Raw genomic sequence first — 16529 nt, forward strand, 5'->3', positions numbered from 1 at the left:
CACCTAACAAAGATCGAACAATTTTCTACATATGTCTTCTCATTGCCCTCAGAACAAATGTTTTCACGTGATATGTTTTTTAAAGAGAAAGGAAAACATTAACGTTGAGTCTCTTTAAAATAGAAGTCTTATTCCCCCTTATAAAATTCTGTTACCATTTCCTGCCTTTCCTAGGAGCCATGAAATAGTAAACCAGAGTCACGTGGAGGAAAGGAAGCTAAGGGATGGCAATAAATTCAATATTTTTCACTTCCCAAAGGGAGCTTAGAAGCAGGTGAAAACTTTTTGAGTGTGTAGGAAAAAATTGAGTATGGGAAGCAGAAAGATAATGCAGTGAATCCGAGGTGCTAGCAATCAGAACAACCCTGGAGAAGTCCGGTTAGTTTCACCCTGTAGTTTGCATTTCCATTCCAAAAGGTTTCAGCAGGGAAGCCAAGAAGTGGCGCTCCCTTTGTGTTTCAGTGCATGGGCATTGACAAGGAAGCGGCATTTGAAGCTGTTCAGTGACCTTCTGCTTTCTCCACAATTGTATCCATGTCACTGAGCTACTCAAAGTTATTGAACCTCTCAGTGACCTGCTGAGACTATTCAGGTCCCACCGTGTCCCTGTGTGTTTGTGACACTGCTCCTCACATGCATTGGTGTTACATCCCAACACCTTTTCCTTGATACTAACCAAGTACCTGGGGCTGTCAGAGCAGCTTTCCCTAGTCCTCCTTTCTATTTCGGATTTTCAAAAGCCCAGCTCTTTTGCCTCCACCTTCCCCACAGCTGCTCCCTGCCAGACCTGATTCCCAATTAACAGCTAGTCATGCAGTCCCCAGGACTAGCAGCTTTGCAGTGGTAAATCACATGCACTGAGGGAACTTGATTGAAGCTGTTTTCTCTCTCTCTCTCTCTCTCTCCCCCCCCCCCCCCTCCCCCCATGGGAAATTGCCCACAACGCAAATCATGGTGAGAGTCAACCGAGATGCAGTATTTGGTGGCATTGGCTTTATGTTACAGGACCTAGAAGTTGTTTTACTTGGTCTCTGTTTTATCTTTGATGCCTGCACTTACAGATTAATATTTATTGCTTTTGTATCAGAGCTGCCTAATAGGAGGCTAGAATAATCACTCCCTCAGGAACTTATCCCTCTTATTTTGCTCTCACTCTAGGTTCTTATTGCCTCCCATTTGCCATCATATGAGCTTCGCCATAACCAAGTAGAGTCCATCTTCCTTTCAGCAATTGACATGTACGGACATCAGTTTTGCATTGAGAACTTGCAGGTATCCATGTAGTCCTTTTCTACCATTGTGCACTCTTGTCCCCTTTATTCCTAAGCATGATTTAATTAATCGATCTATTTTGATTTTCTGTGTAGTGAGGTTTCATGCCTTGACTTTTTAAAATGATGTATAATTACAATTTTTTTTTTCATAAAAATGCTGTTGGAGTAGTGGTTGAGCTTAAAAATCCAATAATGATTAATAATGATAGACGTGTCCTGTTGGTCTTTACCTCTTGTGCTTTTTATCCAGAAAGTATTCTGGGCTAGAATTAAGTGGTTGCACTGGTTGATGTCTGATATTTGAATTCGTTGTGTAAATAGGTAGTTGTTAGTGTTCTAGGGACAAAATTACTTGTCATTTAAATTTCATTTTATTATAATGCTTACTATTAAGCTGTATACAGAGCCACTTTTATAGAATAGTATTGGATAATTTTACTACTAATTGGAAGGATCTTGACTATCACTTTTCTTGACATCATTTTCTCAGGAATGACATTCTATTTTTCTACCTGTAAATAAGTAATATTGTTCTGTCTAGCCAAGGGAGTCTTCAGGCTTTCTGTCAGATTTCCTTCTGGGGAACCTAGAGAGGGGGAAAGGATGTTCTTGTTTATTTGGTTCAGAGCTGAAATAGAGGGTTTCAACTGGGGTCCAAATCTGTGGTTTACTATAGTGGAGGATTGAGACAGTATTTGAGAGGTTGAGTACAAATATATGTCAGGAAGGATATTAATTATGGTCATTAATAAATGTGTTGTTAGTGTATTACTTTTAAGAATTTTACATATATTAATTCTTCTGATGCTCACAACAGACCCATGAGGTTAGGTATCATTATTTTCCCCATTCTGTGGCTAAGGAAGCTGGAGTACAAAGAAGGTAAAGTTCATACATGACACTTGTAGACAGAATTCTTGGGTTACTCTGAGTGCTTCAAAATGCTAATTAAATATTGTGCTAATTAAATATTGTTCTGTTTTGGATGTAGTGGTTTAAGCTTGTCTCTGTGCCTTCTAGAAACTCATCTTATCTGAAACGTCTATTTTTGACGTCCTACCAAACTTCTTCTACCACAGCAACCAGGTAGTGAGGATGGCAGCTCTGGAGGTAAGATTTCGTAGTAACACGATGTGACCTTTTTTTGGTTTCTAGCTGATTTCTTCTGTCCACTTGGTATTGTATCAGGTTTTTTTTTTTTTTTTTTTTTTTGGCCTTAAGGTTGGTGTTTTAGAGTCTTTTTTCCCTCTGAAACAGACACTTGCTTTACTCAAGTGTTTCAGCTGAACTAATCACCATTCTGGGCTCCAATCACAGGAAAAGAGCTGCCAGCATTTTTCAATAGTCTCTACTTTCCAGATAATTTGGATTCTCTCATTTCATAATAAATTAGGATTCCCTAAAAAATAATAAGTGAAAAAACATATGGCTGACCAGAGCATGTACCATTTTTGTGATTTGGGCCAAAAAAGATAGATTTTAGTTATCATCTGAATTTTCAGGCAGCTCTTATGAAATATTTTGTCATGAGAAAGAAAGTATTAACATTGATTGAACTGTGTGTGTGTGTTTAATATGCTTTACTCTTTTTCTCATTTAACCCTACCATTACTTCATGAAGAAAAAAGAGAGTGAGACTGAATTTGAGACTTGTCCATGTTTATGTAGATAATAAGTGGAAGGGTTTGCATTTGAACCCAGATCAGGCCGACTCAAAGCCTTTTCTGTTCCCACTACAGCACTCTACCTCATTAAGCACAAAACTTGCAGGCCCTGAATACTGCTATAAAATTGCCAAGTCAATGTTTTTTTGAAGATGAAGAGGAGTGTTTTAGATGATCTTATGTAACACGGCATCACTACAATCTGTTGCAAGCTCCTTTGGCTTACTTTTTATTTGTATTCTGTGGATAGAATGTAATGTATCCTACTCCCTAAATACCAAATTTTAAAAGTATCTAAGTGTCTTAGAGTACTTTCATATCACTTAATGAGAAGTCTCCTTATGTACCTCCCATGATAGAATCCCATGCAGCATTTTATGTGCCTGGCAAATTGGCTGTAAAGTGCACAAGGTCAGACTGATGGTTTTTGCTGTGATGGAGCCTGTTGCTGTGTTTTTTAACTCTTGAGTCAAGTTAGTATGTGTGACATCATTATGTCACGTTATGTCGTACCGCTCTTGCCTACGGTTGGGAGATATGAGTAATCTAAAATAATTTGGGGCAGTGGGAAGACAAAGATACAGGATAGTCAAAGAGTTGAAGTGTACAACAATAGTTTCTGTCTTCTGCCTTCACTCTGCAGGTGGCTCAGAACCAGTACCTCTCATTTGTCTCGCCACTTGCTTTTATCTTCTGTTGAAATGATTGTGTGCCATGAATTAATGGTTGCAGTTCTATATGCTCGCTTTTACTAATGATCAAAACTTCTCCTGAGTTTGGGTTAGTCTGAAAGGTTTATGGCCCAGCCAGAGGTGTCCAGCAGAGGCAGGCTAGTTTTATTTCCATTTGTAGTCATGGGTATAGTTTTAAGACTTGAGCTTTATTAATTGAAGCAAGTTATTTATGTTCGGAGCCTTCTTCTACAATTCATTCCTCTTCTCAGGACTATCCTTTTCCTGGGCTAAGCATCTCTTAGTTTCTGTTTTCCAAGTGTGTTTACTGAGGATTACTTTTTAACCAGGTTTATGTTCGAAGGGCTTATATTGCCTATGAACTTAACAGTGTACAGCATCGCCAGCTTAAGGACAACACCTGTGTGGTGGAATTTCAGTTCATGCTGCCCACATCTCATCCAAACAGGTGAGTCTGAACTGGAATGTGTATCTGAGCCAACCAGAAATGTATCAGGGGAGCTAAGGGGAGTAATGTATGCAGCGTTCCGTGCGGTTTTGGATTTGGCTAGAAACATAGAGCAGAAAATGAACAAATTTAAATCATGAGAGAAGAGCCTCTTGGTACCCACTTTTTTTTTTTTTTTAAATTGTTGACCTGGAGAGATGGAGTATAGTCTAATTAAGATAAAAATTTGAGGGTTGCCTGGGTGGCTCAGTTGGTTGAGCAGCTGCCTTTGGCTCCTGTCATCATCTCAGGGTCCTGGGAACAAGCCCACATCAGGCTCCGTGTTCAGCAGGGACTCTGCTTCTCCCTCTGTCCCTCCCTGCCACTTGTGCTTGAGTGTGTGTGTGAGCTCTCTGTCTCTCTCAAATAAATAAAACCTTTTTTTAAAAAAAGCATAAAAATTTGAGGATTACTTCATCATTCATGTTTCCTTGTATTATGTCACTGAGGAAACATAGTTCTTTTCTTTCTTTTCTTTTTTCAAGTCAGAATTTACTGGCATTTTATTTGCTGGAACCGTGCCAGAAAACCACTTTTTTTTTTTTTAGCAGTTTAAATCAAACAGTTGAAACGTGAAAATATCTTGGATGGGGCGCCTAGGTGGCTTGGTCGGTTAAGCATCTGAGTCTTGATCTCAGTTCAGGTCTTGATCTCAAGGTCATGAATTCAGACCATGAGTTGGAGCCTACCTTTAAAAAAAAAACAAAAACACCAAACCTTGGCTAGAATGCTTTTCTATAAATTTGTTATAGGTTAATTGAAACTTCAATCAGGTGTTAAAAATCACACTTCAGAAGGAAACTGAAATTTGACTGAACGGCATAATTAAGCCATGCTAATTCCATTATTTTCCCCTTCCTAAGCCCTTTAAGAAATAAAATGTATATACAGAAATTTGTTTCAGTACTGCTTTGGTTTTAAGATGAAAATACTTTATCTTGTACACTGATTTGTTTTTAAAGTATTCTGAGGCAGTGAAAACCGAGGAATCCCACCCACACATACATTCATCCCCTCCTGTATTTTCATTCTTTTTAGTAATACCATAGGAAATATAAATACCACAGCCAATCTTAAGCTGCCCCCCTCCATTTCTTCTTTATGGCCTTTGGTTCTTCACTTCGTATTACAAAGTACTGTGTCTTCGGGGATCCTTGGTTATAGACAACAGAAATGGTTTTGTTCTGAATTGCTACTTCACCCAAAGCAATAGAGAAACCCTTCCTAGAGACAAAGAAGTCTGTGCTGAGACTTTCGGCCACTGGATGCCACTGTTGATCCAGCAGAGGTCAGCAGCCGAGCAGAGGCATCTTCAGAAAAAGTACTTCTCTTCTTTGTCTCAGAAGATCCTTTCACATCTCTACCTCAAAAATACCTCATGGCTGGCAGAGAAAAGCATATATCCTTGATTTAGCAAGCATATCTCGGTACATTTTTGCCTCCATGGATTTCAGAATCTCATTTTCTAGAAACGAATGGTTGTCCTTCAGCGAGCAGCGAGGTGCTCACGGCACACATGGGCTCAGCACTCGGTCTTCTTTCTTTTCCTACATTCCTTGAATAATTGTAGGGAACTACACGCTATACTTAATGCTCTTTGTGATTCTCAGGACATTCTCCTTTTCTTCCTGCTTTCTACTACCTCTTCCCTGTGGGCAGTGATTTGTAGTCAGGCTGCACAGCTGCTTCTGATTTCCTTCCCTCCTCATTGCTCCCCTTGTCTTTCTGAATTGCTCTCCCTGTCCTACTTTTTATTTGAGGATACGTGTCCAGTTTGGTGAAGGAAAGTCAACTGGAAAATGAGAGAAATGCCTCTTAACTGTTTGTTAAGAAATCTTATTCACCTTTCCATCTCAAGGATATGCATCTTGGTTATTCCTGATACGGCTTCAAAACTTGGATGCTTGTCCCTTCCAATGTCTGAGGTATACACATCCCCGTAGATAAAGACCAGACTTGAACAGGGCTGTGATCCTGTTTTCTCTCTCCGGTCTTCCTTGGTTGTGTGTATATAAAATTATAAACTGCTAGACTGTTGTTAGTAGTAGTAGCAGTGGTACTAGTAGTATAGATATAAAGGTGAAGAGAAGGACAACTAAAGAAGGAAAGGTAAAATAATCTTTGTGAAAACCAGAAAAATATTAAAATTGCTTTAATGTCCTTTTAGAGCTAAAGTCCTTTTGTTAGTTTAGGAATGTAAAACGTGCTATCAGATTTAATCACCAAGTGATATATTCAATTATAGAGTATAGCTTTTTCATTGAATTATATATTTGCTACTTGAATTTAGTTTTAAGATTTTATATTTTTCTTAACAAATGTTTTTGTTACAATTTGAAGTTATGACCTCATTCTGACACCAATTGGTGTACTGCAGTTCAGTTCTGAAGCTAACCACCTTGAGCTAGATCAGATAACACAAGTTAAGGGCTCGGTCCTTCACAAAACGATCCCTACTTGAGATGGGGCCACGAGTGGGGTTCCCAAGTCACCTACACTTCTGAGCAACTGGCTACAAACTTGGGGGTTCCCAGGACTCCGTCCAGCTTAATAATTCACTAGAACAACTTAAAAATTCCGAAAGCACTATACTTATGAGCACAGTTTTATTGGAAAGGACACAAGATCCGAACCAGCCAAATGAAACACGTGGAATAAAGTCTGGGTGGGTCCTGAACACAGCTTTCCTGTTTTTTCCCTTTGGATTCAGATATTCATCCTCTATATGTTCACCAACCACAAAATTCTATTAAATTTTAGTGTCCAGAGTTTTTATCAGGATTTCATTATAGTGGCATGATTGATCGAATCACAGATCACATTAAACTCAATCTCTAATCTCTCTCCCCTCCACAGAGGTGCAGCTGGCTCAAAGCCCCCAACCCTCTAATCACACGGTTTGTCTTTCTAGTGAGCAACCCCTGGGCTGAGTTATCTCATCTCTTAACATAAACTCAGACATAATCCAAGGGGCACATGAATAATGAAGATAGTTCTGTTTCTTTTGAGAAATTACAGGGATTTAGAATTTTTCTCCCAGGAACCAGGGACAAAGGCCTGTCAAATTCTTTATAAAAGGCCAGCTCATCTTATAAAAGAATTCTAGGTCTCCTAATTTTAAAGATTTTATTTATTTATTTTTATTTTAGAGAGAGAGTGTGTGCACAGCCTTGGGGGAGAGGCAGAGGGAGAGAGGATCTCAAGCTGACTCTTTGCACAGTGCAGAGCCTCACGTGGGGCTCCCTCCCAAAACCCTGAGACCGTGGCCCCCACCAAAAGCAAGAGTCAGATGTTCAACTAGCTGAGCCACCCAGGCACACCAGGGTCTCTTAATTTTAACTAGTTTTAAGGCAAGTTCCAACTTTTTTCCCAACTGTAGTACTATCATTCTTTCCTATTATTGTTTTGAACAAGCAGGCAGTGAACATACGGGTTTTTATTCTACAGAAGTAAGTTACAGGAGATGATCTACCAGCATCTATTCCACTCCCAATCTCATAAGGCTCAAGGACACACTTATGTCCGCTATCCTCTAGGTTAATGATTATCAGAATTATTTAGGAAATATTTTTAAAATACTGACTACCAAGATTCTAATTCATTTTAAACCAAACTCCAGGGGACCACTCTTTGAAAATTGGGACGAGCACCTGCAGTTAAGGATCACTACGACTAGGCCAGCACTGCCCACTAGAAATACAGTGCAAGCCACATATGTTAAATTCTGAGTTTTTAGTTAGCCACATTTAAAAGGGTAGTAAGAAACAGGTAAGGCATGCTGGGTGGCTCAGTCGGTTAAGTGTCTGCCTTCAGCTCGGGTTGTGACCTTGGGGTCCTGCATTGGGCTCCTTGCTCAGCCAAGAGCCTGCTTCTCCCTCTGCCTGCTGTTCCCAGTGCTTGTGCACGCGCTCTCCCTCTGTCAAATAAATAAATAAATAAACTTAAAAACAAACAAAAAAAGAAACAGATAAAATTACCTTTAAAAACATTTTCTTTAACCCATCATATCCAAAATACCATTTCAGTATGTAGTAAATAAAAAGTTATTAATGAGATATTTTTCATTCTTCATACTCAGTCTCAGAAACTTAGAGTGTATTTTATACTTATAGTATGTCTCAATACAGATTAGCCGTATTTTAAGCACTTCTTAACCACATAGACCGCTCAACTCTAGACCAAAAATTAATTAGGACAATCACACTGAGCCCTCTTTATTTTATGTTAATGGGAGTGCCCCTGGGATGGATTTAAAAAAAAAAAAAAGGCAACAAAAACCTCTTATGTTTCTTGTTCTTAGTAGTTAACAGGAATTATCCACACCTTATACTGTAGGTATTCTACAGTATTTTATGCATCCTTTAAAAATTACTCAATGAGAACAGATAGTAAGCATATGAATATACATATTTTACTTATCAATGGAAAACAGAATTTTATAGTATTTTTCCCAGTTGGGGTTAACAAACCAAAAATTCTTGGGGGAGAAAACAGATCCATTCTTAAACCAGTTTTTTGCATTTTCTTTCCTGGTGCTTGGTTTTCCCATTCCTACTCAGACATTTGTTTGAAGTAGACTAAATTTGTCCAGCAATCCTTAGAAGCAAGTATCTTTCTAAGTGGTATCAAAGCAAGACTACAGTCTCTTGTTGTGTACAGGGTCACCTGGTGGAATTCCATTCCTGCAGTTTATATTTGACTAGTGATTTAGCTCTTGTGGGTTGGGATGAAACATGGCTCTCTGCAAACTGATGACAGTAAGAGTATTTTTTCTGAAAAATGCCTTAGATACTGTTTGAATTGAAGACCCATCCCATTGGGACATGTTTTGATTTTTTGAGAAGCAGGCAAAACACAGGCAAATTCCATTGCAAATGAATGGAGCAGCCTCTAAGAAGGGAGAAGATACCCTTTTGGGCACACGTTTGGGCAGTTAGTATGTGGACAGCGTGTTTGGTGCCTTTTTATTTTTGTTTAAATTTATCGTGGGACTTTGTATTGCTTGACATTTTCAAATACTTTTAAAACTTACTGTGGGAAAAACACTTAATGTGGGATCTACCCTCCTAACAAATGTTTACGTTACTGTAACAAACGTTACTGTTGACTTGAGGTTCAATGTTGTGCAACAGATCTCTAGTGCTTATTCATTTTGCTTGACTGAAACTTTGGCTTGGCATTTACTTACTGTATGTTTCAGTATAATTGGACAGTGAGTTTTTTTCTAATACTCTGCTCAATATTTAAGAAAAGAAAAAGATAACTGAACCATTTCTTTCTAACCTCTCTGACTCTCTGCATCATCCTTCCTGCTAGGTAGGCCTCGGTCAAGGCAAGGTGTGTTATCTTCCTGATCTTCTACCCAAGACTTGTAAGTTTTTTCTGGGAGCTGCAGTTGCAACTTACTTGACATCTCCAGCTCTTGTTCACCAGAAGATCCAGTTATTAGAGCTTCAGCCAGGGAAGCTCCTGGTATAGATGGACCCTTTTCTTCTTAAATTACCTTCACTTGAGCAGAAAATGTGGAGATTTTCCTGACTTAAACATAATAGAAAACCTATATATGTATGTTATGTGTGTGTGTGTTTGTGTTTCTTCTGATATTTAAATGCTCTTCCCAATTGCATAAGAATTTTTTGGATGGGAGGGGATTTGGGGGTTTTTGTTGTTATAAAGATTTTAAGTAATCTCTGCATCCAGTGTCGGGCTCGAAGATCAAGAGTTGCATGGTCCACAGACTGAGCCAGCCAAGAGAGCCAGCCTCTCTCGTGGTTTTTTTTTAAACACTCCTTGTAACCAGTTAGCAATTGTTTTTAAAATAGTGAGTTTTTTTCAATCATTTTCTTGGTGTAGGAATAGTTAAGACAGTTGGTCTACACTAAAAGAACAGTTTATTATTATCCAGGCTTTAAAGATTTATTTCTCTTGTCTAAGATTCCATCAGCCCAACTCTTTAGTGAATTCAACCAGTATTTTGCATAGATTGATCCTTGAGCTCAGACTAGATCATTCAGCGTTCCTTGTTCGCTTCCTTGCTCTCCAGTGAGGCTCAGGGCTTAGTGCCCTAGGGTGTGTGTGTGGGTGTGGGTGTGTGTGTGTGTGTATTTGTCTTTTCTTCCCCATCCCCAAACCCTAGTTGGTCACTCTCTGGTGCAGGTGATGAAAAATCTTGTTAAAAGCATCATTCTGAACGTCTTTATTTTTGACAACTCAGAATCATTTGACATTTAGGATTTCACTTGGCTTTGGGCACATTTAAGTAACTCAGAATAATCTCAAAACAAATAAGTTATTTAATCAGTCTACGTATTTGATCTTTTAAATATAGCTATATTCATACAAACACATGTAAAATATTATCCCATAAACTCTGTGGCTATACATATTATGATAATTTGGGACTATGAAATTTAAAATTCCAAATGATTTTTATAAGTAATACATATTAGTGAATATAGTTGTGTTTTTAACTTTTAATCTGTGATTCAGATAAGAAGCATCAAAATTGATGCAGGAGATAGAAGTGTTCTTTGTTGTATGTTTCTGTACATGTATAATGGGTGAGGACCTACTGGTGTTTATTTCCACCTATTTCTTAGATGGAAATCCATGTTTCAGTTGAGTCATGTTGCATTGCAACTTCTCTACTGTTTGCTCCTTGTGAACTTGGCCTTCTATGTTAAAATGTTTTAATTCAAGCACTTTCCATTTCACATGTCTCACATCCAGAAGAGGTTGGCTGTGTTCTATCCTGACGGCACATGATTTGTTCATGACTGAGTTTAGGCTGCTTGGCACCTTCAGTGTTTAGCTATCGGTGGGTGGCCTGTGGACTTTCTTTTTATGAAGACGGTTTTGAGGAAGTTTAGAAATCAGAAGCCTTCCATGTGACTCCTGAGCATCCTGCTGCCATTCTTGAGAATTCTGATAATCTCCGACACCCAGAGATTAGGGCGTTCTTTGGATCGTACTGAGACAACTCAAAAGTCATCCAACTTGTAGCATTTTTTAGCAGTGGGAGCACTTGGTTGTAGTTAGCAGGCCAGAATGAGCTATAAATAAATAAAGTCCCGCAGTGCTCGCTTCCTTCATTCAGGGTAGTCTGCTGATAAGATGCAAGCATCTGGCAGAAGAGAAGATTCTCAGCAGGTTTAAGTGCTTACCAAAGTGCTTTCCTGTATCCGTGGCTCAGCTTCTAGTCTCTGCTGTGTTATTTTGGCACTCTAGACTTGTAAGATTGGAGAGCCGGGTTTAAAACTCTCAATATATCATTAGAGTAGCCCAAGGTCCCTTCTTGTCAAAGAAGACTAGCTGATTCCAGGGGGAAGGAAGAGCAGAATCCGGGGCACCTGTAAATCCCTGTAGTTTTGTGCTGTGGGTTTGTAGCTAATTATACAGCAGGCAACAGTAATATGCTGTAGGTCTGTTGGCGTTCTTGTTTCAAAAAGAGCAAAACCTTCCAGCAGAGCAAAGAAGGGGCTCTGAAGGAGCTGCAAGTGAACGAAGCAATGATCATTTTATTGTAAACCAAACCTCTACAGTGGAATTGGGGTATCTGAACTGCAAGGAGGTGGTGGCAGAGATGCCAGTAGAAATGCATGGTTCACGTGTGCTTTACAGCGCTTGATTTGGATTCTCCTGCAGAAATACAGTCACACAATGAGACCACCACTGGTCACAGCCAGCCAAATTGCTCTTTCTCCTATGGTAGTGCTGTTAGCGACTGCTAGTAGGTTATTCAGCCGACCTCTTCTGATTCTGCTTTGCTGCCTTATTTCAAAAGATTTGCCCTACACTGGCTTTCAGTCACAGCTTGATGTAACCGCTGCTTGTTTGCATGCCTCCCCATCATTTTCATATAGGGTCTTTTTTCCCCCCCCCCAAGTTAGAAGGCGAAAGAATTGGGAGCATTTTCATATGATAAAAGATTTATGTAGGGCCAGCTAGAATCGAGCAAAATGAAATCCAGCTAGAAGGGATGGTAAAAAGCTGAGAGAACTTGTGACTGCTACAGAAGTCAGTGTTCCTTAAATAAGGAGGGTTCAGCTAGCAGGCAGCAACTCTGACTTTGCATTCATATTGAAGCAGGCTCTCCAGTCATTCTGTGCAGGCAGATCAATAAAATCAGAGGTGACTTAATGCCAAGAACCTCAGAATTCAAAGGATTTCTCTTGTCCTTCTTTAAATTTAGTCTGTATTGATGTGGAGTGCTAGCCTCAGGAACAGAGATGAGAAAATACTAGGTCTAGAATCTGGTTTATGATATTGCATTGAAGCAGTGTCCTTGGAAAACATTCCCTTTGCTTTCTCAGTTATCACATCTGTAAAATGGAGCTAATCTGCTGGAAGGAAAATGATTCCAGTATTTATCAAAACACTGTGAATAAAGATTCATTAGTGCTTCTGATAGTTGAAGCTGCAAATGTCTAATAAGAAGTGAATTTATACCCCAGGTATGTACCTGAAAATGCAGTTGCCTGCCTTACCAGAGGTTGAGCAGTTTGACTGTTTTTGCATGATGAGTATGCAGTGAAATGTCGTAGATTTGATTTTATTAAAATCTCTATAAATGGAATATTAGACTCCTATACAGTCTCTACCTTGGTTCTTCATCTTTATGCAGTCCATGGATCTAGTTTTCCAGTGTCTCACAGTAGTGTGCAGATCCCACAATGGTCACATTCTTAAACTGAGCAAAGAGCCCCTGTCTAGGGCAACAAAATATACAGATGATCATTGTGGACATGGTTAAGTATTTACCTGGTGATAGAGTTGATCCTTCTTTCCCTGCTCATCTCCTGTGCAGCCCCACAGGTTCTTATTCTGCCCAAGAGGATAAGCTGCATCTAAATTTACGTCTCCTGTGAATGATTTGGGGCCATTCTGTTAAGCACTGAAGATGTTGGTTCTTACCCCATGCTATGTAGATGGTGCCGGTTCCTGTAACACAGCAGCAGGGAGCTCCCTAAGAGAGCTTTGACAGTTGCTGATGAAGAAGGGCCAGCTTTTTGTTGGGGACGATCTTTTCAATCCGGCCCCTTCTGGGCTGAAAACTTGGCCCCCATCCTGTGAAGGCTCTCGAAGGGATTATGGTGCAGCTACAGAAATGGTGGCACCACTTTACTCATTTAAGAAATTGGTTATCAGTTGAGAGAGATTATACTGGTTTCCAAATTCCAGAAACCTGAATGAGTGGCACCTGAGATTGCTTTGGTTGTAGGAATCTTCTCTCTGAACTCCTGAGGTTCATGGTAGGAGGCTGTGCAGGTGGCTTTTTTCTTTAGAATCCTTGCTATCTTAAAAGGAAGACTTTCCTGTATTCTCATTTATGTTTACTGTTAGTTTTCTGCTTAGCTACAACTCCCTCTGCCCTAGAACCTGTGCATACTTTTTGTTTGTTGAGGATGGCTGCCGGGCATTGTGACTAAGGAGCTCTTATAAAATGAAACCCGTTCCCCTGAATGAGAGGCTCAAAGAATCCAAACAGCAAAGGTGCAGGTTTTTGCACTCAGAGGTTGCTCTTGCTGCCTTATGAATTTGCTGCGTGATACAGGTTTGATGCAGAGAGCGTTGTTACTCACAAATCACACGAGGTATACAGTTTGTGTGCAGTGATATGTCACAGCTTTTTATTTATATGGCCAGCTCAGTCTATTCTGCTCCTTTCACTGCCATGGAAAGTGCATCATTTTCCTCCCTCTCTCCTCCTTCCCACATATCATCAGCACCACCCACTATGTTCTGCCCATTAAGTCCTATGTGTGCCAGAAAACCCCAACAGTGATTAAATGCTGATAAAAGAATGTTGGAAGGTTAAGATATCAACCAATCAATGCCCTTATTATATATATAATGCCCTTATAGTACTATAGTAAATTGTGGGTGGTAAGTATAACTTTGCCCTTTTCACATTGAAAATAAGGACTTTTTTTTTTTTTAAGTTGAGGAAATGACTTATGTCAAATTAAGGAGAGGGGAGGGAAACCCTTGGTGGCAAAGCCCAAAGAGAATGCAGGAGACTTGCTTTGAAGTTTCCATTCTTACTCTAATCTTTCTTTCATGATTTTGGTACATTCTTGGTCAGGAAACCCTAGGGCTGGCTAAATTGAGGTATGGGTTTATTTGTGAGAGGCCTACAGTTTTTGAGATTGCAACAATATTAAAAAGTCATATCACCCTAAGACCGTTTAATTTAAAAAGTACAAATTACTTAATTTTAACAAAGTATATCGCTTAGTCATAGAAGCGTTTATTATTACATTCCTACAGGATTTTCAGGTTTTTTTTCTAAGCTCCCAGAGTGTGGAATACACCCGTTACCAGCACCACCACCTCCTCTCACCGCCTCCCTGGTCTGTGGGAAGAGGAGCATGGATGGGTTAAAGGGGCTTAGAAAAGGTAGCTGGGAATCCAGATTCCAGGCTACTTTTCTTTGGAGGAAACTGTGAGTCCACCTCATAGCCTAGAAAATCAATTGAGGTGGGAGGGGCTGTGGAATCAACTTCTCTGGAGTTCTTTACTAAATTTTCAGTACAACAGGAACAAGAAAGAAGGTTCTGTAAGAATCTTGTCAAGAATGACATTTCATGTTGAAGCTTAAGATACTTAAGATACTATATCCCTATAGCCTAAAATAATTTTCGTGAGGCTGCGTTTTATCACTATACTGCGTTACTTTTTGTAATAGAGCTATTTTTAAAAATCCATGGTAAACCTGTTTCAACCCTTTGCATCAACAGTTGCTGTGGTGAGGTAGGTCAGGAGGCCTGCCTCTTTGGAGGTGCCCTGGGGGTTAAAGGGTAATGAGCACTTAATTATGTCTGCTGAATGCCAGAGCTGCCAGACTGGAGCTCCTCCTGACCGGTCTGGATCTGCTTTGACAATTCTTTTATTATGGCTTTCACTAACCGACCAGTAACTAACTGTGGTTGTTTAATTACAGAGGGAACATCCCCACGCTAAACAGGTACCGTATGTTTAGTTTCTTTTCCAATTAAAAGCACCTCTTTTGTAACTTAGAATAGTGAAATCAGGGTAAAAAATCACACCACGTTTGACAAGTAATATGCTGTCTTCTGCTAGGGAGTCCTCAGCTCCCCTTTGGACATACTAAATTACTCTTTCTTTGGAAAACATGTCTTCAGCTTTTCTTCAGCTGTTCAAAAAGCAACACTTGAAAAGCCTCAGTATGGGGAAGCCCCCCCCCACCCCCATCTAGCTGTAAATCATAGGGGAGTTGTCTGCCTGATGTTCAGCTTTGCTGTAAACATCTTCTACTACAATCTCTGTCTAGTTTGGGGCTTTCGGAGGAGAAGCCTTTAAGGTTACTCCTACCCTGGCAAATTGTTCACAATTTTTTTCAATTTTTAGTTTCGCGAGTTTGCTTCTCCTTTTAGAAGAATGCAAACGCAGGAACAGCTGATCTCATGTTTTATCAGTTTGTTCGCTTTATTAGTTTGTCAGCTACTTCTCTAAAGTGTTACAATGATGTGAGAGTCTGATTTTATTTCAGACTCATGAGATTAACCTTCGGAAAGTGTATTTAAGTTTTGATGTGTGTGGTCCTGTGAAGAAGTTTCCAGGCCAACATAACACATTTTGGTATTTTGAGTTCTTCCTGCTTCTGAGCCAAGCAAGGCAACACGACGCAAGTTTGAGAGGATAGCCGTGCTGATTGGAATTGAATCTATAAAATGCCAAAGCAGTAATAAGTGGGTGGCGAGCTCTTTGTAGATGATCAATTATACACTGAAATATTTATAGGCTTATGTTTAATTTGTTCCTCTCCTTTTCAGTATTAAGTAATCGAAACTGATTATAGCTTTTAGAGTCCAATTTGGATGGGGAGAGAAAAGGGAAGTGCTTTGGTTTGGTCTTTGTGTCTGCCCTTGGAGAGTGGGCTTGGTTCATTCCTGCCTGCGAGGGCAGCTGTGTCCTGGCCCCTGAGCGAAGGAGAAGGGGAAACTGAATAGTGGCTGTTTACCCTGGGGTTCAGTTGAATGAAAAAGATACTTAACCCCATGTTTGCCACAAATGCAGCCTGTTAGCTTATTCAGAGGGAGTTCCCTTTAAGTGCTATCTGGAACCCTTTTATTTTTCCTGTCTAATGCCAGGCAGGTAGAAAAGATAAAATGCCTCACAAACTTGCTCCTTTAGTAAGTATATTTGGTGATCCTAGAAAAGAGGATGGTAGCATTTCTGAGTTCATACAACTCTGAATCCCAGTTTCTAGTGAGCACCATGTGTAAGACTTGCTTGATGTGTCTTTCACTTGTTTGTTTCATTCATGGTATCAATTGTTTCCTCTCCCACTCCGCCTTTCCATTCTCTAGTACTGTCAGAAAGATGAAGTGCCTTTTTCATAGTCATCATTTGCCAAAGGAATAAAAACTTGGAGTGTTAGTCTTTATAG

The 16529-nt window shown here is 39.7% G+C and overlaps 1 protein-coding gene across 1 annotated transcript in view; it reads left to right on the forward strand.

Annotated features, from left to right (window-relative positions):
• The window catches only part of ACACA (acetyl-CoA carboxylase alpha), a 236320-nt gene that overhangs the window by 101356 nt on the left and 118435 nt on the right, over positions 1-16529 (forward strand). The window contains 3 exon segments of the mRNA XM_080825443.1: positions 1159-1272; positions 2295-2384; positions 3960-4078. Of these exon segments, the coding sequence (XP_080681569.1) occupies positions 1159-1272; positions 2295-2384; positions 3960-4078 (323 nt within the window).

The sequence above is a fragment of the Martes martes genome (genome assembly GCF_963455335.1).
Source record: "Martes martes genome assembly, chromosome: 16".
In the NCBI taxonomy this organism is placed as follows: Eukaryota; Metazoa; Chordata; class Mammalia; order Carnivora; family Mustelidae; genus Martes; species Martes martes.